The 27,773-nt window shown below is 43.9% G+C and overlaps 1 protein-coding gene across 2 annotated transcripts in view; it reads right to left on the reverse strand.

Moving 5' to 3' along the window:
• Positions 1-27,773, reverse strand: part of SEMA3D (semaphorin 3D) — a 375,590-nt gene that overhangs the window by 83,758 nt on the left and 264,059 nt on the right. For both annotated transcript variants that reach the window (XM_085652905.1, XM_085652906.1), the window contains exon 12: positions 10,963-11,185. In XM_085652905.1, coding sequence (XP_085509031.1) covers positions 10,963-11,185 — 223 coding nt within the window. The remainder of the gene's footprint in view (positions 1-10,962; positions 11,186-27,773) is intronic.

Consider the following 27,773-nt stretch of genomic DNA (forward strand, 5'->3'; position numbering starts at 1 on the left):
CTAAAAAGCCCAAGATAGACCCTTCTAGACGTCCCACCATTACACCCAGGTCCCTCTAGTCCTCGCCCCATTCATTGCTAGTTGATATATTCACTGACTCCCAGACAGAAAAAAAGAACAAAAGGGATTGGGAGCGGCTCCAAGATTGGAGCGGAGGAGCGTCACCCTACTTTATTACCCCCAAAGACCCAGAGATGAAAAATAAAATGTTAATTTATAGCTATTCTTTTTTTCATCATCCCATCCTGAACCAAGTGTCAGGATGTGGCGGGGCCTACTGAGTGTGGTGCACAGAGGGCTGCCTGTGCACTGTTTAAAGTGCTTCTCTTTTGCCGGCCATCTTTCAACGGCCAGCCAGACTTGCGCACTTTAAACTTCTCAACCTAGCTATCGTAAGACAGCTGGGTTGGGAGCAAGTGCAGGACTCCAGTGCACTGGTGAGCACCAACGGAGGCCGATCCCTCCAATCAGGGCACAGCTCTCATTCTGGTTAACAGCATGTGAGCAGCACTAGGATTGATCAAGTGAGTTTGCTGGGTCCTGCATTGCAGTTTCAGTAGAAGAGGTCCGTAGTGAAGAGGACGTCATGTCATCTGGATTTGGTAAGATTTAATATAAATGTCTATTTATTTGCGCATGCCTGCCTCCCAAATCATGCCAGAGATGCCAGTTACAGCTGGCTGGCAACCTACCCCATCCCCTCCCACCTGTAGTACTTAACATGTACTTTCCCAGTATTCGTTCTATTCTTTTTTCTGTGTGCAGACAGAAAGGGACAGGGAATGTGGTGCGCTGCTCCTGCAGGACTGAGTGGCTCTGTTGTTGAGTCAGCAGTCTTGCCAGTGGGGTGTTGTTGACGGCTGAGAATGGCACGTCTTCCTGCCTGCCAGGCATGCAGGGAGCTTCATGCATGCATGCAAGATTGGCTCTGGGTTGTTGGTGCATGAAGTTTTGGGTTCCGGGGTCATAGTACAGCACATCTCCTAGACTTCTGGGCTGGAAAGGAAGACGCACATTTCATGAGGCTATCTTTGGTTTTCCCTGACATCGTTTTGTGGACATGACTTACTTGCACAGGTGCGCCAGAGATTGAGAGCACGCCTCAGCTGTGATTGCGGTGTTCCTGTGCCCCGCTGATGTTTTGGATGCCTATTTCTTCTGGCCCCGGGAGTAAGTACTGCATAGCAGTTTCTTCTGCTACGCTGTGATGTGTAACAGTGCTGTCCTGTGTGGTTTTCTTGCTTAATGGGGGCTTCTGTATGGAACCATGGGGAAGCACTCACGAAAGAGGAAGCATGTGGCTTCCACTTCATCTCCCTGCTCTTCAGCCACTTCCCACTCTCCTCATCCTGAGCGGTGCATGGAGAAGGACGACTCTAGACTGAAGAAGTTGATTTGTGAGACTTTGCTTGAGATGGGTGACCCCTGCAGTCTTAAGAGTTCTATTCCTGTGCAGTGTTCGCAGTGGTCAGAGGAGGAGGGGCCTGGCATTGATGAGCAGAAGGGCAAGTATACTGCCAGGGACATGTTGCCTGAATTGATTTGACATTTGAAGTCAAACATGGGTGATGAAGTTCACTGGTTCCCTCCTGCACCTGTTTCGAATTTCAGTTCCTATGTATGTTCCAGTTCGCCCCTACATTCATGAGGTTCTCAACCTGCAAATGGAAAGTTCCTAACAAGATTATGCTACCGCGTTTTATGGCCAATTTGTACCCCTTTTAGGGTAGGCAAAAGGATTTACTGGACTCTATTCCCATTCTTTTGTGGGCAGTTTAGTAGGGAGGGCATCCTTGGTGGAGGATGTCATAATTAAGGATGCTGTAGATAAGAAACTGGAAGCCTACCTCCAGAAAGTGTATTCTAACTCCCCTTTGGCCCTTAGAGCAGGGATCTATGGTATATATTTGGCCCAGTCTCTGATTACAGACATTAAGGCGCTGTTTGGGTCCTTGGATGATGCTTCGATTGCTCTGGGTCGTTGAAGCAGATCGAGCGAGAGGTGGAATATCTTTTGGATGTGTCCTTTGATGTGGTGAGGGCTTCAGCTCTGTCAGGGGGAGCTTGTGTGGATGCTCACCAGAATTTGGTTTTGAAGGACTGGTGGATTGATTCTGCCCAGAAAGCACCCACCCTTCGGTTGCCTTTTCAGGTGACTGTGCTGTTTAGGGCAGAACTGGAGGATAAGCTTCACAAATTGTTCAAGGAAAGAACCATACGTCCTCCCTGAAATTGGCTTCAGCAGATAGTCTTTGAAATCTAAATCCCCATTTTGCCAGCCTTCACGGAGGCAGTCTTCCCATTCTCTGGGATGGTTCCCGGCGGGAAGAGGTGAAAATAGGAAGGCCACATTTCCCCCTCCGGAACCTTGCTCCTGACTATATGGTGGGTCAGGACAGTGTGGTAGGAGGTCGCCTCCAGCACTTCCTCTTGGCCTGGGAGGAATCTACTTCATATGCTACATTGTCAGGCAAGGTTATTGGATCGAATTTGGGGAGGTTCCTCTGGCTTCGGGGGTCTGTCCGACTCCTTGACCCTCCAGGACAGAAAAGCATGTGGCTTTGTCTCAGAGGCTTTGTTCTCTGCTGCACAAGAAAACCATTCATGAAGTTCCTCCAAAGGAGAGTGGCAAGGGGTTTTACTCCATCATCATTTTGTTGGCACTGTCTCTGGGAGGCTTCTGGTTGGCTTTGAATTTGAAGGCTCTCAACAAGTTTGTACTGCATCTTCCCTTCAAAATGAAGATGTTGCAGAGGGTGATCCTTTTCTAATGCAGGGACATCTGATGGACACCTTGGGTCTGCAGGATGCATATTACCATGTTCCAATCCATCCCCCTTTCCAGGAGTTTCTGAGGCTCTGCATCAAAGGGATTATTTATCAGTTTCAGGTGCTGCTGTTTGGCCTTCGGCCAGCCCAGAGGGTTTTTCCCAAGGTTGTGACTCTGCTAGTCGTTATGCTCCATCTCCAGTACATCTACCTATATCCCTATCTGGACGATTCACTGCTCCATGTTCCATTATATGAGCAGTTTCTTCACAATTTGCAGGTAGTGTGTGCATCTCTCAAAGCTCATGGATTTTAGCTGAAACTGTAGAAGTGTCAGTTGGTGCCTTCTCTGGATCTGACATTTAATGGGGCTTTATTTCGGACTGATCTCAACGAGAATTAATTTCTTGCTTCCAGGGCTCGAGTTTTGTGGCCCATGACACTGGAAGTGATGTGCAGTATCTCCCTTCTGGTATGCCGGTGGTTACGCCTGTTGGGGTACTTGGCGGCAGTTGTGTTCACAGTCCCTCGTGCATGGTTTCACCTCTGGCCTCTATGGATCTATCTGCTGTCCTTGTGGGATCCGTGCTCCAAGCAACTAGTTTAGCCGGTCCCAGTGTCTCCAGTGATTATCCCAGATATGGATTGGTGAACTGTGCAGGACAATCTGTCCCAGGGAATGCTGTTGCAGCCAGATCTGCCACTGGTACTAACAAAGGATGCCAGTGATGTGAGTTGGAGTGTAACTCTGGGGGACAGGTCCTTGCAGGATCATTGGTCTCTTCAGGAGGGGACACGTTCTTCCAATTGGAGGGAACCGTATGTTAGTCTGCAGGGCTGTAATGTGGTTTTCGTAGTCTTCTGGTGGGTCACAACCTGGTGGTACTTTCAAACAACCAAGAGACTGTGGAATATATGAACAATCAGGGAAGATCAGTTCCAGGTCTCTCAATGCGTTGGTTCTGCCTTTGTTCCAATGGGGGGAGAGGCATCTTCTGTCTCCGGTTGCAGTTCACAACAGAGGGGTTGACAATGGAGAGGCAGATGCCCTCGGGGCATATTATCAAGAAACGGCGTTAAAATTATTGCCGCTTTAGCAGCAGAAAACTGCCGCTAAAGCAGCGAAAATGGGCTTGATAATATGCCCTTGAGAATTCCCATAGAAGCCCATGTTCTGGTGTCAACATGGGCTTCTATTGGAATTCTCTGCGGCATATTATCAAGCCCATTATCGCCACTTTAGCGGCAGTTTTCTGCCGCTAAAGCGGCGATAATTTTAACGCTGTGCTTGATAATATGCCCCTCATTTGGTTTTCCCGCCCTCTGAAGAACTGTCTCTCACCAGAGTGGTCTTTTCTCAAGTGTGCAAGAGGTTTGTGTGACTTTCTTGGACCTATTTGCTTCTCGGCTCAATACACAGGTTCCCAGGTTTTATGCTCGCTCCTAGCAGGGTGAATCCTGGGATGGATGCTCTGACTGATCATTGGCCGGACTGCCTATTGTTGCTCTCATTCCCAGGCTTCTGGCTCATCTGAGGGAAGAATCCAGAGTTGTGGTGAGGATGGTGCCATTTTGGCTACCTCGATCTTGGTTTCCCAGTCTCAAGCTGATGGCAGTTCAGGGTCCCTGGATGATTCCTTGCTCTCTCTCTCTTCTGCAGTCAGCTCCGTCTTTAACTTTTCTGAGGCTTTGTCTGTCCATCTAGAAGTTGAAAGGATGGGGTTGCAGTACAGTTGGTGTCTATTCAGCGGTCCCTCAGGTCTTCCACTTTGAAGTCGTATGAGAGGCATTGGGGTAATTTCAAGTGTTGGTGTGGGTCTCTTCAGTTGTCTTTCCTGGAGTGATCCTTGATGGATGTGCTGCGGCTTTTGTGGGACGGTTTTGAGAAACTCTTGGTGGTGTCTACCTTGAGGGCCCGGAGGGCAGTCATCAAAATATTTAGCTGCCCTTGGGGTAACCGGGATGATGTGGATGATCTGGTGCCACAGTTGTTGTGTGGATTCTCTCTATCCCAACCTTTAGTGAAGCCTCTGTTTCTGTTGTGGGATTTGCCTCTGGTGTTGAAACCGCTAGTGTTGAATCCTTTTGAGCCTTTGGAGTTGGTGGACATAAAATTTGTCAAATTTAAAGTGGTGTTTTTGGAGGCAATCAATTCCACCAGGCTGATTAGCGAGTTGGGGGCTCTGATGGCTAGGGTACCCTTTTTGTTCTTTTCTGATGATGGGGTCGTGCTGCAGTTGGATTCCTCCTTTGTGCCAGTAGTAGCTTCTCAGTTTCATAAGTCTCAGGAAATTGTTTTGTCTGAGTTGGTGGCTGACTCTGGGTCTACGGACGACATGGTTTGGTCTTTGTTGTACGTGAAAAGGGCTTTGCAGAGCTATCAGAAGAGGACTATTTCTTTTAGGAAGACTAAGTCGTTGTTCGTTTCTTTTGGGGCTTCCTCACTGTAGGATAAGGCTTCCTCATTGTGCAGTAGTTGATGGACCAAGCAGCTGACTGAGTTAACTTATTCTCTGGCTGTGTCTTCTCCTGCTTTGGGGGTTTAAGGCTGTTCTACTAGGGGGATGGCAGCTTACTGGGCTGAGTTGAGAGGGGTGTCCCTTCCCGAGATTTGTAAGGCTGCAACTTGGGCATCCTCCAATACTTTTGTGTGCCATTATCATCTCAAGAATGTGCTGGGGGGTGACGCAAATTTTGGGTTGACAGTGTTGCAGGCAGTGAGCTCCTGTATTCTTTTCTGTTCTGTGTTTATAAATCACTTTTGGGTGTTACTGTATTGTATCCTTTGTGATATCCTTTTTAATATGAAAGCTGGGTTCTTGGCTTGGGTATTCTTCACTAGTAATGAAGGGGGCAAGGACTATAGGGACCTGGGGGTAATGTCTTATTACTTAACAGTAATGTTCATTACTCCTGGTCCTGTTGTCCTCGTCCCATTCATTACACCCCTCCCTCCCACCTGAACGGCCAGCCTTCATATTGGGAGATTGATAGTTCAGAAGGAAGTGTGGGTAAATACACATTAAGTATTCCTGGTGAGAGTGGGTGAGGTAGGGTGCCAGCATTCCTTTTGTTCTTTATTCTGTCTGGGAGATAGTGTATGGGACAAGGTCAACAGGACCAGGGGTAACGAAGATTACCAGTAAGTAATTGGACATTTCCTCACCTCTCCACCTAAGATCACAATCATTCCTAGTCACAGAAATTACCAAAAGACAACCCTCTTGAAAAACTTCAGTGATAAAATTGTAAAATTGATTGAAGTATGGTGTACTTATTTCCGCAAGTCCTTTTTTGCATTTTCCTTTCCATTTACACAAATAATTTGAATATTATAGATGCATGGCATTTTGTACCTAAATGTTAACTTGGATTTTGGAACGCTGTCAATATAAAAGACATCAATGGACCTACAGTTTAATTCTAAATGTGCTTTTTATCAGAGTTCACAGGGATTATGGCTTTATACCTTAGTACTGGGTTGTGCCAAGCATCATTATTGTGTGAGAAGAAGAGGAGGTCTGTCTTTGTTTTCAGGCTATTGTAGAGATCCTGGACAAAAGTAACAGGATACCTCTCCTACTCACTGATCATTCCATAACCGTTGATCACATTGCAGTGCACCCACATGTCCAGTATCCTGGGATATCCCTTAAATATATTCTTTATCCTGTTTCTTGGTTGACATCTACATAAACTCCCTGGAAGTCTTCTCAAGCAGTACTAAGCACATTTCCAAATGCATACTGATGACAAGCACATCCATTTTCAGCGAAAGACTCAAAACAATACTACACCAGCCCAAGATGGGCCACTGTTAGATGTTAGACCTCAAATTCCTGTCACGGTGATATTTTGTAAAGTTTCTTGAAGTGCTATCAACCAACATCTGCTCTTTGGGCCATACACCGAACGTCGAGATGGATGCTATGGTTTAGCAGTAGCCAATGGATAAGCTTACAAACAGGGATTACATTTGCATCATTCTTCATTTTGTGGACAAGTATTCCACCCTATGGAGTTATACAGCAGCGCGCCATCTTAAAGGGGATTTGCTACATTTAGCAGATCTTCTTTCTGCAATACTAATCTTGAATGAAAGAGGTTCTATCTAATATTTCTAGGAATTCATAGCTAATTTAAGGTGGAAGTCGCAGTTTTTAAATACTGTGATTATCAGTGTTGACGTACATAATTAGGGGATCAGGCAAACACCCACATTCTTGACCATCACACTCATAAGATGCCTCTCCCACGTTACATCTGACTAGGAGAATATGAGGAGAGTTGACATAAAAGTGGGAGGACCTTTATCTCATCGCCTCCTGTTAAAGGTGAACTTATGTTCACCTTTTGTTAAAAGTGAAGATATATTCCTGCATTTGACAATACATTTCTAAAGGACAAGCGTGGAGCTATTCTAGATAGTCAACTATATGTGTGTCATCTGTAAAGAACAGGCTCTCAAGGTAGTAGTTCCAAGAATTCCATGTAAGTGGAAGCATGCATACATTAATAAGAAGGAAAGCAAATCAGACCTATGTGGGAAGCAATACCTCCGTTTTCTTAGATTTATATAAGATGATGTCTATCTTCACCTGATATGAGCTCTCTCCCAGGAGAGATGTAATCTAAGCCATGCGGTACCCATATTTCCTAATCCACAGCCAAGTATATCCAACAGTATGTGATCATCAATAGTGCCTAACAAAGCAAACATGTCCAATACAATGCGATTTGATGGCTTCTCCTGATTGCTTACCCATAATGTCAAAAGTTTATCTGATCAGCATGTAGGCACATTTTTTTTATTTTAAAGGACGCCTAACCATAGCATGTTTTAGCTAGGTGGCATGTATCTCATTAGTGTGTGTTTGGTTATTAATCCTCTACACGAGTGATGCCAGAACAGGAGCAAGTTCATTCAATTTCATTACCATAGCTCCATACAACGCACAGCCCGCCCATCCCAAACCATCTAGCCAAGATTCTAAATCCAGGAATCATTTTGGCAAAAATACTTTGAACTTATGTTCCACTAAGGTATATACAAGAATTAATATTCAGTGTTGGGGGACAGAGAGAGCTGTTGTCATCCTGAGATTCTAAATTTTTCTTCCAAGAATAATCCAAGCTTGCCCACTAAACTTTGGATAGGGTGGCACTCTGTGCACAGACAACAATTTAAAGAGCTCATACTCTGATTACTTTAGGTTAAACTGGTGAGACAATATTCTTCTGTGGCCCTACTAATTACCTTTAATAGATGCAACTGGTTTCCATGGTAGGATTCTTTATCATTGACCGTCACCAATTAACTCCCTCTTCTCTCTAATATCCTAAATTTGAGGCTCAGTTAACAGATATCTTGTTGAAATCAGTGAAAGTCCATTGTCAACATGTCATTTGCATCTAAAACTAAGGGAAACTAATACTGTAAGTTTAGCATTGAAGGATTTAGGAAAAGTCTTTATATTTTTATCTACTTTTTCAGACAAAGTAAAGAGGCGAGAATTCTCACGCTACTCCTGCCCGAAACGAGCCATAGTCAAATGTGATCACTTTCTAACTTAACAGTGAGTAAATATTGGGTTCCTGTTTGCTGTGCATAAATGTGGATAGTCATAAGAGAAAACAGCATCTTGTGGTCAGACCATGAAATATGTAGCAGACGGTATGGCCCTGTGTTTTGTATGCACCCTTGTTCTTAAATATGTTTATTTGCTGCATGTGTTTTGATGCAAGAGAGTATCATGTAAAACATTAACCCCCCGAAACCATTTTTGAGAGTGTACCTACATTGAGTATGAGTAGTGTGGTGGGTTGAATATGGTGCAATATGATCAAGCAATAAGGATGAAAGTTGTATCACCTTCTGAATGACTCAAACCTGCATTTTTATCATCTATTGATTTTGAGTCTTCACATTCCAGGGAGTTTAAGTGGTACTGCGGCAAACATTAGGAAAGACGCAGAGAATTTCAGTATGTGCAGTAATTCCAGTTACCATTGGAGTTATTTGTATTACAGAGAAAACTGCATGAGGTTAAAACCTGCTGAAATTCACTGGGTGGACTCTCCAACAATTACAAAGATATTCAGATTTTCATTACGTATGCAACAAGATATGCATGTTATTCCCCATTATTTGGGAAAACATATAATAGGTGCAATTTATTGCACCCAATACTTTCCACTTCCTGCGGTGTTGGATTTTATCAAGTGCGATAAATATCGAACCTGCTCTAGGCCACTCATAAATGAGGGCCTATATATGCATGTGCTTGTAAAACAACTGTTGCACCAAAATTCTAATAAAGTTCTTTTTTCTAATTTGCCTAAGAAACTGAGGTCCTCATTTATGAGAAACTGGTGTGGGGCAGCGTCGCAAGTCTATTTGCTGCGCTGCCTTACACCACTACGAAAAGGCGGGAAAGCACAATATTTATGAAATACGGTGCATTCCTGTCCTTTCTCCCTGTGCTGGTGCCTAGCGCCAAAGTATGCACCATAGTGCAAGGGTGCCTCTGTTGCAGGCAGGATTATTTACTGTCCTGTGTTCTGCATAATGCAGCACACATGGAAAGCAGAAAAAATGAGTAGAAATAAAAATATTTCTCCTGGTTATGCCTGCTCTGGGGAGGCCCCAGGTTTACGTGAATCAGTAAATCTGGGGCTGCGTCAAAATCCATGGGTCCTGAGAACCCATCTCAACTCCCATGGAACGCCTCCTTGACGCAGAGTAAGGCAAGGCAGTGACTTCCGCTGCTTTATCTTACTCCATATCTATAAGTCCATGCAAAGCCATACAAAGTTGCTGTTCATCGCCTCTTAGATATGATTGAAAGGCTAATGCCACCAGATCTTTAAAAAGAGTGGTGCTGTGGCGGCACAAGCCCCTAAAATCTTATTTCTTCAAAAATATTTAGGGGCATATTAACAATGCGGCGATAACAAATTATCGCCGCTTTTGCGGCCGTTTTCGGCCGAAAAGCGGCGATAATTCTATCGCCTTATCAGCAAAGACACGCTATCGCGTGTTTTGCTGATTTGGCTCCCGTTTCCAGCACGCCTAACTTTGCATCGCTAATGAGATGCAAAGTAGGCGTGTCTGTGGAAACAACATGGATAAATATCACGAAGGCATCTTCGTGATATTTACAATGCGGGGAAGCGATTATTTAAATCGCGCTAAGAATGCCTTAACGCAGGAATTTAACGTCTGTTAAATTCCTGACTAAGGCATACTTAACATGGGGGGTGGATTGTGTGGCTAAGACCACAGGCCCCTATTATCAAGGGTATCACCGTTTTCCATGGAACATCGCTGGAAAACCAGCGATGTTCCATGGAAAACATCGCTATTGCTAGGATAATTATCGCCATTGCGCTGAGCTTTGTTAATACAGCGCTAGCATGGCAATAATTATCTGCGATAGCCGGCGTTAAACATTTTAACGCTAAGAGCGGCCAGCGATAATTATCACTGGGCGTTGATGATAAGCCCCTTTGTTACTTACTACCACTGACATTGGCACAACAGCTTTTGAATCTGAATGTCTGTAATGCAGACTGTATGTCCTCATACATCTACAGTTAGCTTTGTTGTATTTCCTCAAGGCTTTTTTAACAGCCTACCTGGTTTATGAAAAAAGAAACTGGGAATCTGTGTTTAAACACCTTGGATCTATTGCACAAGTATCAAGTGACTTCTCATTTTCTACTCAAAAGCCTGAAACTCTTCCTAAATAGCATGAAAACCTAAAACCTATCCTAAATAGGATACATGATTCAAGATACAATTAAAATGTGTAATCAAATGAACGTATTTGTGTATTATGCAAATCTAACTACAAAGCAGCTGAGCACTGTACAAAGAGGAGCTGAGGTACATTCCATCACGCAATGGTGGTTGTGGGTCGAGGGAAGTGAGGGGTATGGAGCAAGTAAGGGAAGGAAAGTGTGAAGGCGGGTCTGTGGGAGTGGTAAGGTTGCTTAGACTATTACACATGTTATCAAACTTAGGGTTCGTAGCTGTAAACCTCACAGCTGCATCTGCTTATGCATGTTATGTTCACTACACAATTGAAAAGCTTCATTTCTCTTTGAACTGCATTAATAGCACTGTTCTTTAATGTATTTAACGTTTCCTTTTTACAGTATGTAGAAGTAAAAATGAGTTTCTGTCTTTACCTGTTCCAAGAAACATAACATCATACTGGCCGTCCTCTGCCATGACATGGTCCACCACGATCTGTGTCAGCTTGTAGTCCACATTCAGCCTCGTAAACACAGGTCTTCCCATGCGGGGGTGCACTGACTTGTACATCAGTGGGTGGTGTTTTATGAAGCTAATGACATCATCTGGAAAGTCTTTGGTGGACTTAATCAGCGGGTCGTAGGTTTTGCTTGGACACTGAAAAGAGGAGATGTTGCATATAACATGTGAACAAGATATCTTTATACAATGTTGTTCAGTAAAGGTATTTTCACACCATTCGCTGCCCTAGAGTTGATGTCAGTTTTCAGTACAAACATAAAAGGCTCCCAACCTCATACTCTGTGGGCCATATATTTCCCTCCTCAACGGAGAAGATATGAATCAACAGCAAAACAAGCATGGGTGAAACCTGAGCAAAACCAGCATGGGTGAAACCTGAGCAAAACCAGCATGGGTTCAACTCTCAGGTAAACAAGCATAAGTTCAACACTCAGCTAAACAAGCATAAGTTCAACACTCAGCTAAACAAGCATAAGGTCAACACTCAGGTAAACAAGCATAAGGTCAACACTCAGGTAAACAAGCATAAGTTCAACACTCAGGTAAACAAGCATAAGTTCAACACTCAGCTAAACCAGCATGGGTTCAACTCTCAGGTAAACAAGCATAAGTTCAACACTCAGCTAAACCAGCATGGGTTCAACTCTCAGGTAAACAAGCATAAGTTCAACACTCAGCTAAACAAGCATAAGTTCAACACTCAGCTAAACAAGCATAAGTTCAACACTCAGCTAAACAAGCATAAGGTCAACACTCAGGTAAACAAGCATAAGTTCAACACTCAGCTAAACAAGCATAAGGTCAACACTCAGGTAAACAAGCATAAGTTCAACACTCAGCTAAACCAGCATGGGTTCAACTCTCAGGTAAACAAGCATAAGTTCAACACTCAGCTAAACCAGCATGGGTTCAACTCTCAGGTAAACAAGCATAAGTTCAACACTCAGCTAAACAAGCATAGGTTCAACACTTACTAATCAACGTGAGGCGCAGTATCACTATGCACACGTGCACGTGGACTTTAATAGTCCACGTCCAAGGAGAGGCTAACCCTTTCAAGGTATAATTGGTGTATTAATATCCCTAATGCAAGTTCGCACTGAAAGATACGAGTGTGCATTTGAGAACCCGAGCGAGCAGGGCTGTATTGTGCTTATGAAATACACCTAAGGGCAAAGACTTCTAAGCCAAGGTCAAGGCAGGTCTCAGAAGACACCCCCATAGGACGTGCTCGCTGCAGAAGGGTCTCACTCTTGTCCCTAAACCATCGGATACATCATGTACCATTCGAATTGTGAGGACGCCACTGGATGGCATTGGGGATAGAACCTGCAAACTGCAATAAAGAGCGTTCTAACAACGTTTTCTATTGTGCTTTGAATCACTGGATTATATTTGCCAAAATCCCGCGGTGTTTCAAATTAGAGGAAGTATAATAGAAACACTACGGTAGTTCTCTGCAGCAACCTATACACGAGTCTTGTTATCAGGTTAAAGAAGTTACATACTGAAGCACAGCAATGGAGATCATTTAGGGGTCGCTAGGGTTCACAGCTGTGACACCCGGCTTGCTCCTCTCGACCCCTGCCCCTGCCACCCCTGGCCTCAGAGGTGGCAAACTCTGTGCCAGGAACACAGGGGCAGCCCGTCTTTATCGACGTTAATTGGGCCTCCACTTTCCTTGTTTCTGTCATTTTATATCACACTAACAGTGAATAATATTACGTTTTTATAATAATATTATATTATTCACTATTAGTGTGATAACAAACAACGAGGGGCATTTAGCTGGAATGTGACCTTTCCTGGCAGCTGAGGTGAGTAAAAAGTGATTTTTTTTTTGCGCGCGATTCTGTGAAGATTAAACAGGCTTTGATGGCCAAATCACGGGGATAGGATCAGAGGCGAGGACATCTTGCAAAGGAGTGCGGTTGAAACGGATAGAATGGCTCACACCTGATATTCAAAGCGCGAGGGGTGACTTCAGAGAGACCGGCGCGAGGCTGCGGCAGTCGCGCGCGGAAAAGGCGCGCTTTTTTATTTTTATTATACTGGGAGGCGGGTCAGCTCCGTCGGGTGCCCGGGGCGACTTTTCCACAGTTTCAGATAAAGGGGCCCATTATCCGCCGTCAACCCTATAACCCAAGGGATTGGCACGGGCAATTTGGAGAGCTCTCTTTTGGGAGCAGGCGTGCTACTGAGGAGGATGGTACGGCATGTGTAAAAGTGATTAAATCAAGTGGGGGTGCCGCTCGCAGGCGTGGACACAGGAGAACTTTGTTCCTATCTTAACTTTTTAATAACGAGGAGTTTTATTCACGACGTCTTTGTGTTGGGATATCTGGAGTCAGTTTCCTGCTGGGACTGCGAGGTCCAGGGTGCGCTGTTGTGAAATCGGATTGAGCGCACCTGGTCACTCTTCCCGGCTCCTCCTCCTCCTCTCTTGCCTACATAACGCCTCGCGGCCCCCGCTTCGCGGGAGACGCTCGCAGGCGTGGACACAGGAGAACTTTGTTCCTATCTTAACTTTTTAATAACGAGGAGTTTTATTCACGACGTCTTTGTGTTGGGATATCTGGAGTCAGTTTCCTGCTGGGACTGCGAGGTCCAGGGTGCGCTGTTGTGAAATCGGATTGAGCCCACCTGGTCACTCTTCCCGGCTCCTCCTCCTCCTCTCTCGCCTACATAACGCCTCGCGGCCCCCGCTTCGCGGGAGCCACTCGCAGGCGTGGACACAGGAGAACTTTGTTCCTATCTTAACTTTTTAATAACGAGGAGTTTTATTCACGACGTCTTTGTGTTGGGATATCTGGAGTCAGTTTCCTGCTGGGACTGCGAGGTCCAGGGTGCGCTGTTGTGAAATCGGATTGAGCGCACCTGGTCACTCTTCCCGGCTCCTCCTCCTCCTCTCTCGCCTACATAACGCCTCGCGGCCCCCGCTTCGCGGGAGCCGCTCGCAGGCGTGGACACAGGAGAACTTTGTTCCTATCTTAACTTTTTAATAACGAGGAGTTTTACTCACGACGTCTTTGTGTTGGGATATCTGGAGTCAGTTTCCTGCTGGGACTGCGAGGTCCAGGGTGCGCTGTTGTGAAATCGGATTGAGCGCACCTGGTCACTCTTCCCGGCTCCTCCTCTTCCTATTTAATTCCCGCGCCTACTACCGCGTTGCGGGACGCGTTGCGGGGCGTAGTCCGGGGCGAAGCCCGGGCAAAGGGCGGGCCCGTTTAAGCCCGTTCAAGCACGGTCAAGACCGGACCGGGCCCTGTCCCTGTGCTCCACTGTTTCGCCGTGCACAAGGAAGTAAGTCACTATGGATACATGGGGTAAATCAACGAAATCACAACCGATAGTATCTGGAACACTGGATAATTTTATTATCAGGGCGAACTCTGTAATCCAAGGTGAACTGAACTTACTAGAAAGGCGCTTATCTGACGGGATTGCCAGTACACGCAGGTCATCTCTGGGTTTAATCGCATCTGCAGGCTCCCCTTCAAACCTCGATGACTCACAAGCAGCACTGATGGACAGTTTTGATCGTACAATTGAATCTGTATTATGTGACTTAAGATCTAGCTCCCCCTCATGTAGAGATACTCTTCAACCCATCCCTGAGGGTACGGATCATACTATGCACTCCCGATTGCCGGACCAGATGCCAAATCGAGCACAGTACATTGAGGAGGGTGCTGTTCCAAAAAGAAAACGTGTGGGGCCCACCAAGAGTGGGAAAAAATCCAGACTCGATATACCTCATACTAGTACTGTTAATGCATCTATTCCAACATGTACTAGGCCTGCCCAAGTCAACAGTGGCATTCTCAAACCCCCACTGGAACAAACTGTATTGACGTCTAATACATCCATACATGTCTCTGATTGTGTTTTGGAATCTGATGAGGCCACTTGCCGATATAATGACATTGTAAATACTGCTATCAAGGGTCTTCTTACTTCATTGATTGTTAGGTTTGATGCAATTGACACTAGGCTTAAGGAAATAGAAAGGGTTGTCACAGCCCCGGCAAACGTATTAGTGAGCAGAGCCAAACCGTGTGCTGTATGCGAAGCAAGAATAGCGGACTCACATTTTCCCTCCCTTCCTATTCCCTTGGGCTCCCCAAACCCACTTCAAAGGAAGGAAATCCTTCCACTTGGAATTCGTGACCCCATGCCAAACATACCAGAACCTACACCAACTATTTATTTGCCGGTATCCTCTGCCTTGCAACGCACATCCTCTGTGCCTGCTCAATGTCAATCACAATCCTTAACTAAGAACTTAGTTACAGTACCCACCCCACAACATGCAGATTCGGACCAAAATAATAAGGATCCAAGAGCCAACATTAATTTAAATACGGCTCTAACAAATAGGAAAAATATAATCAATCTTCCACCAGAAGCCTCACCTTATGTTGTTGTTTTAACAGGCGTTCCGGAACTTACTAATTCATTGCCTGAATCCTATGCATCTTTAAAAAACAAAGTCATTAACTGGCTTAACAAGCATAGGCCTCTCCCCCCAAATATTAAGTCACAGGTTCTAATGGTTAGAAGGGTTCCTTGGCTCGGTAGCACTACAAAGAATATTAAGGGTGACTGTATTTTGGTTAATTTCAGCAACCGCTTAACAGCTCCCTATATTCTAAATTGGACTGGTGGTAATAGTACCTCCCTTATTAATTCTTTACCTCTGTCTTTTTTCTATCCCCCAATTCACACTTTTTTCCAGGATGATATGGATGATAATTGGTTCAAAGTTGGAGGCAATGGGGTTAGAGGCAGGCCTAGGTGCTTCCATATCGATGAGCCCTTGTCCTCTGGCTACTCAACCTTTAATAGGTACGCCTGTCTCGAGGATGTCGATTGACTTCCTCAGGAAGACTCTACTTCTGTTCTATCTCCTCCACTGCTTCCACTTTCTAATTGCCACTCCACCTCTCCTGTTCCTATCCCTGTTCCTATTACCACTCCTACTTCTTTGAATTTGTGCGAGCCTTCCGCTTGTAAAACTCCCGTAGCTCCTTCCAATTGCACAACAAAACACAAAGTGCTCTCATGGAACATAGCCGGTCTACCCAGTAAACTTGATTGCCCAATTTGGGGCTCCTTTATAGATCTTCACCAAATTTGTTGCTTCCAAGAAACCTGGGCAAGACAATATTACCATCGATTGGGTTACGCTACTTATTCAATTCCGGCGGTGTGGGGTGGTCGTGGCCGCCCTTCTGGCGGTTTGACTATTTGGGTTGCTACTCACTTAGGATGTACTGTTACTAATTTTGAAACCGGGTCTGATGATATTCTATGCTTGATATTGGATTGGGGCTTAGATAACAAACTGGCGGTGATTAATGTATACGCCAGACCCATGAATTTTTGTACGGAATCCCGGGTGATTGAGGCCCTTTCGAATGTCTTAACTGGAATACCCGATCACATAATGCTTCTTATAGCTGGTGATTTTAACTCCCATTTTGAACCACTCGAGGGCTTGGTGGACCAAATAAACCTAGAAGAGGACGAAATCTGGAATATCCCTCAGGTTTCAGGCCCAATGGCTAGGGCCTGGACACCTTTGGCAATCCAGATTACTTCCTTGACAATGGTCCACTCTATTAGGGCTTGTAATGGACGAACTACTCTAGATAATCCCCCTAAGCCCACATTTAATAAACCAGGTAGAGAGGCCAGACTTGATTATATTTTTGTTCAAGCCAAGGACTGGAATAGAGTCCTTGATTTTCAAGTCATTCAAAGGGGGGAGAGTGACCATAATCCTCTTATACTGGATGTCTCCTTCTCTGGTCTTTGCCCTCTAGATTTAGCGTCACCACCTAATTCGGAGCCGTCGGACTCAGCTATTCTCTTAAATAATAAGCGGAGAATTAAATGGACCAAATTGGTTCACAATGATAAAGAAATAACCCAAGTTTATGCTGTAGCTGCCTCGGTTCTAAACAATATAGTGGAGATTCTAGAGCAGTACTCCCCTTTAAACTATCATGAGAAATTGGCTACTGCCCATCAGGAATTGTTTCTTATGTTGTCAGATTTATTTAACCCTATCGTTCCTTGTAAAAAGGGATTCGTCAACCAGCCCAACTGGTATAACAAGACCTGTAGATCGGCCAAGAGCGACTTGCTCGATGCTATAAAGAAGAAAGCCCCTAAGGCTGATATCCAACACAAGAGACAGATTTATAGATCCCTGATACACTTTGCCAAATTGGAATGGGCTTCTGAAAATTGGGAGAATTTAACATCTGCCCTAAAATCTAGAGATTCAAGGAGATTTTGGTTGATTGTATCTACTGGCTCAACCGAACCTCCTGCAATTGTAATTAACAACATTGCCCCAGAAGCCTGGGAAACCCACTTCAGCACTCTCTATAGGGGCCCGATGTCTGCCCTAGTGAGCCCATTATATGCAGTATTAAGCCAGGATCAGGTAATTTTTACGTTAACTGAAATCCAGCTTGCAATCTCCCAACTTCCTGCTGGGAAAGCACCAGGGTTGGATGGGGTACCAGGTGATCTGTATAAACATGAACCTAGAGTATGGGCACCATACCTTACATTACTGTTTAATGCTATTCTTGACGGTTTGCCTATCCCCTCTACATGGTTAGGCGCCGAAGTTGTGCCTATTTTTAAAAAAGGGTCCCCACTGTTGCCAGGGAATTACAGGCCTATTAGCTTGATAGATGTTGCACAAAAACTTTTCTCGAGGCTGATCCTGAATCGTATTATGGAATGGGTCGAGTCATCTGAGATCTTGAGCAACTACCAAGCTGGCTTCCGAAAGAGCGTTTCCACAACTGATCAGATTTTTAGGTTGTGTATGCTCTTCTGGAAAACAGTAAAGATAGAGGGGGGCTCACTCTATACAGTCTTTGTCGATCTCCGCGCGGCTTTCGACTTAGTTCCCCGCACAAAATTATGGACCGTGCTACAAGATTTAGGCCTTCCAGGGCCCCTCTTGCACATACTGGTGCGCCTCCATACTAATAACTATGCGAGGGTAAGATGTGGTAGAGATGGCAGCCTCTCAGCTAGTTTCCCTGTCGAAAGAGGGGTAAGGCAGGGTTGTGTTCTGGCGCCCACGTTGTTTTGCCTTTATGTAAATGGTCTCATTTCTCATTTAAATGATGTACCTAATAGAGATGCTCCACGGCTTGCGGGTATTGGCATTTCGGCCATTATGTTTGCCGATGATACGCTGCTTCTAGCTAAGACCCCTATGGGGTTACAACGCGTCTTGGATGGTTTTGTATCCTTCTGTATTGATCGGGGGCTGGAGATCAATACGGCTAAGACCAAATTTATGATCTTCAACCCCCCTAGGTCCCTTCGACCTAATCCCACCATAAATGGAACCAGCTTAGAAAGAGTCCACACTTTCGAGTATTTGGGTCTAACTTTCAATGAGAAAATGACCTGGTCCCATCACCAGATAAAAACAAATTTAAAATTAAATCAAAGGGTAGGGGGAATCCTGAAACTATGGAACCAATCCATGACCCATCCGATTGGTCCACCTCTGGAAATTTATAAAATGCAGGCGCGTGGGGCTTTAACTTATGGCGGCGAACTCTGGGGCATTGATTGTGCCCCTGAGATTGCCGCTACGGAAAACAAGTTCTTACGGAACTTGTCTGCCCTTCCATCTAGCACGCCGTTACTTCCCTTGAGGCTCGATATGGGACTGAGACCGATAAGGGAAGAACTTGGTGTGAAGCCTTTAACTTTTTGGAGGCGTCTCTGGACAACCCCTGAACTTTTGAGCTATCGCTCTGAACTTTTGGAACTCTACCTTCATCCAGCTCTGGGCAAAATCCCATGGCTGAATTATGTCAAAAATGAATTTATTAAGCTGGGCCTACAGACCCACTGGACAAAACCCCTAGAGGCCTGTGCGACTATACCTCGTAAAGAACTTGTTGCACTTTACCACAATTCTAATCTCTCGGCATCTCTTGCTAATGAGAATTTGGGATCAATGACGACCACCTTTTTAATCACTAAGGACCACTATAGATTGGAAACCGTCCTGAATGACATAAATCCTGTCGCCCTGAGAAAATTATTTTTACAATGGCGATATAACGCACTTCCTGTTAGAGCACTCACCAGTAAGTGGCACCCGCCTACCTTAAAAAATTGTCCTGCATGCTCTAGTGAGCTGGAGGACGATATTCATTTAATGTTTTTATGTCCTATGTATACTAAATCTAGGAAGAAGTGGATCGCTCCTATTTGTAGGAATTGGGGCTTTAGACGACATTTAGATGCCTATAGGCTGCTGAAAAGTGATTTATCTTCTCCTACTGTTTTTGCTATTAGCAAGTACTTAGCAGCAGTATGGTATATTAGAAGAATTCATCTGCCGAAATGAAATGTAAATTGCTTATCTGTGGCTAGGATTATGCTGCAATTTCCCTATTCGCAATTGTATCCTCCCTAGTTTATAGTGTATTTTTTTATTAATGAAAGATTTCTTTCTTTAAGATAATTTGTGTGATTTAAATGCATTTGTATGATTTCTTTTATGATTCGTTGAATCGAAATAAAGATTTAAGAAAGAAAGATTTTAAATGTATGTTGTGTGCGAGCTTGTGGGTGAGTATGTGTTTATGTGAGAGACAATGTGTCAATGTGTTTGTATGTGTTAGTGTACGAGACTGTCAACTTGTGAAGCTCTTTCACTGTGTGTGTGGGGGGGTTAGGCTCAGTGCAGAACACAGCTCAAGGCACTTTTAAATTCACTTCCTCTAACCCAACACACCCACTCCACTCCACCAACACCAAAAACAAATCTCGTGGTGTTGCTGCAGGTGTTCAGGGGAGGTTTCATGCCTGTTAAGAGACACTGGCTGAGCAGAACCTCTAAACAAATAGATGGAAACCTGCTCTCTGAAAGTGTTTCCGGCTTATTGTGTGCACACCTCGAGATACCATCTCCTCACCGGGTGACCATGTGATGGAAGGTCTGGTGTGAGTGAGTGTGAGTGAGTAAAAGTAAAGGTCATAAGGCGTGTGATGTCTTTTCTGCTGACCCTGTCAGTTTAGTGAATTGACACCCATGGCCCTTCAGCCCCTTCTCATATGAATATAATTTTCTAATATATATTCAAATTCTCTTTCACATTAATAAATAAAATATAAGAGCTGCAGTGATAATGCTGCTTTAAGAAAATGTACGCCAAAGGATAGCTTTTACTTGGTGTATGTAAATCAAGTTATTTTACTTACACCTACTCCTAAAGCGCACAAGGCAGATTTCTCGTTTCTAAGTTTGCAGCGCCCTCTGGTGGTTTTACATTTAAACACATGCATCAGCAACCACTGTGGGTAAAGATACACCTTCTGCTATGAACATACAAAATAGCGTGTTTTATGGCGAATTCACACGAAGCACATATTTGTATCCCACAGATGCTCATTTCTTAAAACGTACGAAGTGTAAATTCTTCAATTAGGCGCAAATCCTCTCAACATTTCCCCCTACAAAGTATACATAATTGCACTGAAGTTTCAATTTACCATTAGCATTCTTGTTTTTGTTAGATACTACTTACTTGCTGCTCATAAAAATAATGTAGCTAATTAAATAGTGGCTCCCTTTATTTGGAAACCAAGTATGAATTCATGATTGGGCATTTTTGCATCTTCTTTTAGGAAATATCTTCCCATTCGTAATTATTTTGCCTATAATATATTTTCTATTCGATTCGATCAGCTATGATTTTTTACTTAGTTATTCTCAATTGCTAGCTATCAGGAAAAACACGTGCAGTTCCCAATTTAAGCATCTGTGTCATTTGGATTCAGCTTTTCAGCTAGTAAAACAGTTGTAATACTAACAGCTTAATTCACAAACTGCAATTTTAAGTAATATTCCACTTTTGATTAAGTTTACAACTTTTCTTTATTTACAAAGTGTACTTGTGTTGAATTTACACTTTTGTAGTAAGTCTAGTGATACACATTTAAAAAACGAATGTATCAATAAACGTAATCAATTTTTAATAATATTTATTCTTGCCTTATTTTAAAATTCAAACTAGCTTGATAAATATTTCCTAATCAAACAATAAATGTGTTATACACACAAACACACACACACACACATATATGTGTATGTACACATTCATTTATATTTCTTTATATTTTTAACTATTTTACATATTTAATGAAATGTAACATTATTTCCTATGGGACTTTAAGTCCCTACGTCCATTATTTTCTACGGAGTGTGTTGCAGAACCAGTAGTTAGCCGTGTAGTGCTGAACTTACAAAAGTGTAAGGGGCATATTATCAAGCACGGCATTAAAATTATTTCCGCTTTAGCGGCAGAAAACTGCCACTAATGCGGCGATAATGGGCTTGCTAATATGCCCGTGAGAATTCCAATAGAAGCCCATGTTGACACCAGAACATGGGCTTCTATTGGAATTCTTAAGGGCATATTATCAGGCCCATTATCGCCGCTTTAGCTGCAGTTTTCTGCCGCTAAAGCTGCATCAATTTTAACGCCGTTTCTTGATAATATGCCCCTATGTTATTACAAAAGTGTAAGTCACTGTAAAAGTGACAAACAGGAGTAAACTTATTCCAAAGTGTAAGCTTACTTAAAAGACTAAGGGGCATATTTACAAGGGCTTTGTCTCCGCTTTTTTGTCTTACAAAGCCAAAAAAGCAGAGATAAAACCAGCGCCCTATTTACAAGAGGGTGCTAACATGCATAATCGCATGTTAGCACCCTTTTTCCCAACGCCTCCCTTTGCATCTCCAATGAGATGCAAAGTGGGCGTTACTGGGAGTACCCCGGATGGACTACCTTGCAAATATCGCTGATGTTTACATCGCGATATTTACAATGCAGCCCACATGATTTTAGCAGACGTTAGATTTTAGCAAAAACTGCAGTTTTCACCAAAATCTAACGTCTGCTAGAATCCTGACTTAGCCATCCCTAACATAGGGGGTGGATTATGCTGATATGACCCTGTGGGTCGTATCAGCAAGGTTATCGCCGTTTTGCAGGGAACATCGCTGGAAAACCAACGATGGTCCCTGCAAAAGGGTGATAACCTCGCTATCTCTGGAATTTTTATCGCCCTGGAGAAATGCGTTGTTAATAACGCGCTACCAGGGCGATAAATTCCAGAGATAGCCTGCGATAACAAAATTATCGCTAAGCACGGCCAGCGATAATTATCGCTGGCCGTTGATAATATGCCCCTAAATTACCTTAGTAACTGTGCCTTGTGAAACTTGAAGTATGGGTTTATTCATGTTGCTTACCCAACATAACTAGATGCATCGGTCAACCTTTCTAAGCAGCTCAACACCACCTCTCAAGAGTCCACAAAGAGTCAAAAGCACCCAGTGTGAGTCACTTAAAGATGACACCAGCTTCACAGCTACACTCATGCAAATCGAGACAACCCTAACTGACATGGGGAGAGGGCCAAGACATAGAAAGCTTACATTTCAAGTACATTTTTACCCACTGTTTAATAAACTTACATTGCCCCAAAACACATGACCCATAGCTTTAGTATTATTCTTGGGGCCAGATGTATGACCGTTTTTGCTGTCACAGAGGGGTTTTAGGCCGTATCAACCCTACTTTGTGAGCTGCTAATCAATTAGCGACTCGCAAAATAGGCTTAGCGACTTGCTATTAGGAAGAGGCCTTCCAAGGTCGTCCCTTCCTAATAGGAGACCCCTTTCCCTTTGGGAATGCATGCGTAATAATTTTTGAAGGGCAGGCAGTAGTCCCAAGGACCACTGCCTGCCCTTAAAAAATGAAACGTAAAAGTTTCTTTTTGATTTTTTAAATTCATCCCGTTTTCTTTTAAGGAAAATGGGCTACATTTTTTTTTAAACAGCTTTATTTAAAAGAAGTCCCAGACATGGTGGTCTGCTGACCTCCGCAGGCCACCATCCCTGGGAGTGCTAGCCATTCCCAATGGGGTCACAAATTGCGATTGCCTCACTGATATTCATGAGGCATGCAATTTGCGACTCCATTTGGAATCACAAACAGTGTTTCAGACACTGTTGTACATAGAATTTTGCGACTCGCAAGTCGTGACTCGCAATTTGTCGCAATTTGCGACTCGCAAAATGTTCTGTTTGTAATCTGGCCCCAAATTCCTAGATGAAACACGTAAAAGTGCCACAATAATGTAGCTTATCCTTCTAGCGCTAGATTTATATGGTGATGAAAGACAGTATGCCCCTACCTTATATTTATTTACATTTCAGGATTCTATCAGTAATGCTATTTCAGAAGAGTGTTTTGTTACATTCCCACCGCGCCTCTTAGGCATGGGTCTGTATTATCCTAGTACACCTTTACACGAACACCGAGTTGCCGTTAGCAGAGTGACAACCTAATTGGATACATTTATATCAATAAACGGAGACTAAAAACAAAGGGGCATATTAACAAGGCGGCGATATAAAAGTTTTGCCACTTTTACGGCCGTTTTCGGCCGAAAAGCGGCAATAATTTTATAGCCTTATCAGCAAAGACACGCTATCGCGTGTTTTGCTGACTTAGCACCCGTTTCCAGCATGCCTAACTTTGCATCGCTAATGAGATGCAAAGTAGGCGTGGCTGTGAAACCAATCAGGGAAAATATCGCGAAGGCAGCTTCGCGATATTAACAAGGAAGGATAGCGATTATTTAAATCGCGTTAAGTATGTCTTAACGCAGGAATTTAACGACTGTTAAATTCCTGACTAAAGCATACTTAACATGGGGGGTGGATTATGTGGCTTAGACCACAGGCCCCATCATCTAGGATATCGCCATTTTCCAGCATGGAAAACGGCGATATCCACACTATCTCTGGAATTTTTATCGCCTGGGCGATGCGCGTTGTTGATAACGCGCTAACCGGGCGATTAATTCCAGAGATAGCCGGCGATAAATATGCAAGCGCTAAGCACGCTTTGCGATATTTATCGCCGGCCCTTGTTAATATGCCCCAAAATGCTTGTTTCATGGTTGTAAGAAAAGGAGAACAGCTTCTGCTCTGCGCCCTGTGGTGCAGTTTCCAGCCAGCCTGCCCAACCTCTGCTCAGTTGAGCGCAGACACCGGAAGCTGGATGTTAGTCTCTTGTGCTGCAGGTTGTTCTGCCTGCATTTTGCTTTTTGTTTTTGTTACTCCGGAGCAGTCAGATTGGAAACTAGTTGAAATGGGTGGAATTGGCCAACATTACACCTGCATTTTTCGGTCCTCAAGTAATCCTAAAGCTTACATTCCATAGAAAGCACACACCACTTTGACAAAGGGAGAATTATTGGTTTCCCTTACTACACGGAACAAATGCGGGTCTCAAAAGTCATTAATCTGATGGATCATACATGAAACCAAAATCACCTTATCAGGGAGTGAGTGAACACTCCAGTGAAGGTAAGTCTGCCAATGACTCACAAGCCCTAGGATTCCCATGAACGTGCAGCTCCATCAATGGAATCCGTGGCGACTCCCCAGAATCCAATATTAAAGCTATAGTATTCTTGCATGCAGCTGTCATGTACCATTTCAGATGTCTTTAAGAACTCCTGCATTTGAGTGCAAGCCCTTTCCATTTTAATAGGCATAAAATTATTCAATCATTCACAGGGAACTAGAAATTGTGGGCCTTATTTATGAAGGCCTGGTCACTTTTGCACTGCCATTGCGTCACTTTTAGTGATGCAGCGGCAACGTAAATAATGTGCCATGTTGCGCCATATTTACGAAGTGACACACCTAGGCAGATGCATCACTTCTTAAACCCCTGCGCTACATTATACCTGCGTCAGGTATAATGTATGCAGGGTGGGCGTTACCCCACAAAAAAGGGTCATAGGAGTGGTGCAGTAAAATCTGTAAGATTTCACTGCACCACTTCTAGGACGCCAATGCGTCTAAACCTTATGCCTGCCTCATGGCAGGCGTAAGGGTGACACAGGCCCTTTCACATGGGGGGCTTGCCCCAAGTGAAAGAAACATTGCTGAAGTTGCATCACGCTTTTGACACAACTCCAGCAATGTGCTACTTTTGCGCCACCAGATACGTCAGTAATACTGATGTATCTGTCATCCCTTGCGACATGATGCGTCATACAGTATATATGACGCATCCATCATGTCGCAAGGAGGGCACAGTGAGAAGTGTTGCATTGCTGCTTTCACGCAGCGATGCAACACTTCTCATAAATGAGGCCCTGTGTCGCTAGTTGGCAGAGGTGTGCAACCTGTTAAAGTAGGGACCACAATCCTAGTTATGGTTAGCAATATACACATTAAAAGATAACCTGTGCTCACCCGCCAGTAACGGGACAGAGCAGTCAGGCTTATCTAAGGAGACAATGTGTAAAGTATTTGTGCAACACAAACAGCCAGTAGCGCAAAGAAAACACCACAAAAAGACTCCAGACACGTTTAGAAATAAAGAGGATATCTATCTGAGTAAAACAAGACAAAATGACAAAAATCCAATAAGAATAATCAGAGTAATGAATTGTTAATATATAAACCAAAAATAACGCTTAGAAGTCAATAGCACTAATGCGTTTCTTGCGCTAAACCTGGGTAGATCCAAAGTTCAGGCCAATTGCGATGGAGGGCAGGCCAGCTACAGGACTCAGACAGGTACTGCTGAAAAAGTATCTTGGATGGAGCAAGTGTCAAAGATTTGCTAAAAGGAGTTGAGGAGGCCCCACGTCATTGTCGATTTCGTAGATGGAGGCGAAGTGTCTGCGCTGATCTGCACAGTCAATGAAAGCATCATCGTCAAATCCCTTTTGGATGCAAGTGCCGCTTTGATGTCCAGCAGCACTGTCCATCGGCATCAAGCTGAGCAGTCCATCGAGGCAATGTCTTTGATCAGCTCCTGGGTGGGCGTTGAAGGGAAATTAGTTGGTTCTGATTAGTGCAAAGTCATCACTGCATCAATTTTGGTGCAAAAGAAGATGCAGAACCCACTTCCGAGCCCAGGGCTGGATTGGCACCTCAGGTAACGGAGGACTCACAGATGGCAGAGAAAAGCAGCAGAGTTATAGGAGGTCTATGATGGCCCTGAGACCTCTGAAACAGGAGGAAAGGCAGCAAGCACCTGGAATCACTCTGAGTTCAAGTGAGATTGCAGGCAGCAGGGCAGCTCAGCACAGCAGTGAAGCAATTCTTTAGAACAGTCAGTCAAGTAGAGTGGCAATCCTTGCAGCACCTCAGTCCTCACTCCTGGCAGAGTTTGTCACAGGTCTAGTAGTTTACTGCCTTGCTAGGTCAGAGCCCCAGTTCTTATACCCAAATGTGCCTTTGAAGTGGGCATGATTTCAAAGCAGGCCCTTAAGTGCACAGGTCCCCTTTTATCTCAGTCCTGTCTGTCATGCTATCTGGGGTGGGGGTGGAGGTAATCAGCTCTTTGTGTAAGACACAGGACACTGCCTATTCAGGTGTGTCAGCTTTTCCCTCTTCCTGCCCAGGATGAGCTATCAGAATGTAGATGAATGCAGATATGTTCCTTGTCACACCCACCCTTCATGCGTTTATGGCTGTCTGGAGGGAATGAACAGAGTGTAGCTGCCACCCATCCCAGAAGTTTATTGGAGACAGGCTGCAAGGCACATAGATTGGTAAGAGCAGAGAAATGTTCACTTTCTAAAAGTGGCATTTCTAAAATACTAATGTAAAATCCAAATTTACCATTTCAAAGATATGAAACATGATGCAGCTATTCCTTTCTATTTAGCAAGTATAGCTTAAATCTTGTTAAGGAATTCTCAATGCCAGCCTATGAGAGGAGTAGGACTCACAATAATGAAAAACGAATATGGGTGTTTGTCTCTACCGGGGCATGCAAAATGTAACAGTATATGTCCTACCTTTAACACACAGCACCCTGCCCTTAGGACTACCAAGGAACTAACTTAGGTGTGACTTAGCCATGGCTCCAGACCAACTAAAGGGGTTAGGCTGTCCTTTGTGTGGGGACAGGACACCATCTTTTCAGCTGTAAGTGAGGCTGGGTCCAGCTCCTTCCACCAATCCTGTCAAGATAGCCCACTCAATTTCACCGAAGCTCCAATTGTGTGTACCTGTCTAAGTGGATTACACAAAGTCCAACTGCCAACTTCACCCAGTCACATAACAAGAGACAGGTATCAAAAAGAAAATGATTACTTTCTAAAAGTGACATTTTCAGAAATGTAATCTAAAATACAACTTCACCATAAGGTAGGATTTTAAATTAGGATTCCTTAGACACCAAAATTGAAACAGTTATATCTTCCTATTTGGAAATTAGACTTATAAAATGAAATAAGGCATCCCAATGTGATCCTATGGGAGATATATTGCTTGCAGTAGTGAAAAATGAATGCAATAGATTTTCACCACCAGGACATGTAAACATTAAAAGTACATGCCCTGCTGCCCTCTGGACTGTCCAGGGCCTACCCTAGGGGTGACGTACATGTTTTAACAAGCATTGGAAATGCAATAGGTCTCGCATTTGCAAGAGTTAGAGCTATTTACCTTGCAAATGTTTTTTACTTCTGTGTTTTGGAGTGGATGGTGTATGTGGTTTGTTGTGGAATTATGTGATATGGAGTGGAATTATGTGGATAGTAATTATGTGGTATGTAGCGTATTATAATTATGTGGAGTGGCATTGTGTGTTATGGTGAGTAATTATGTGGTATG

The sequence above is a fragment of the Triturus cristatus genome, chromosome 4_1 (assembly GCF_964204655.1).
Source record: "Triturus cristatus chromosome 4_1, aTriCri1.1, whole genome shotgun sequence".
NCBI classification, from domain to species: domain Eukaryota; kingdom Metazoa; phylum Chordata; class Amphibia; order Caudata; family Salamandridae; genus Triturus; species Triturus cristatus.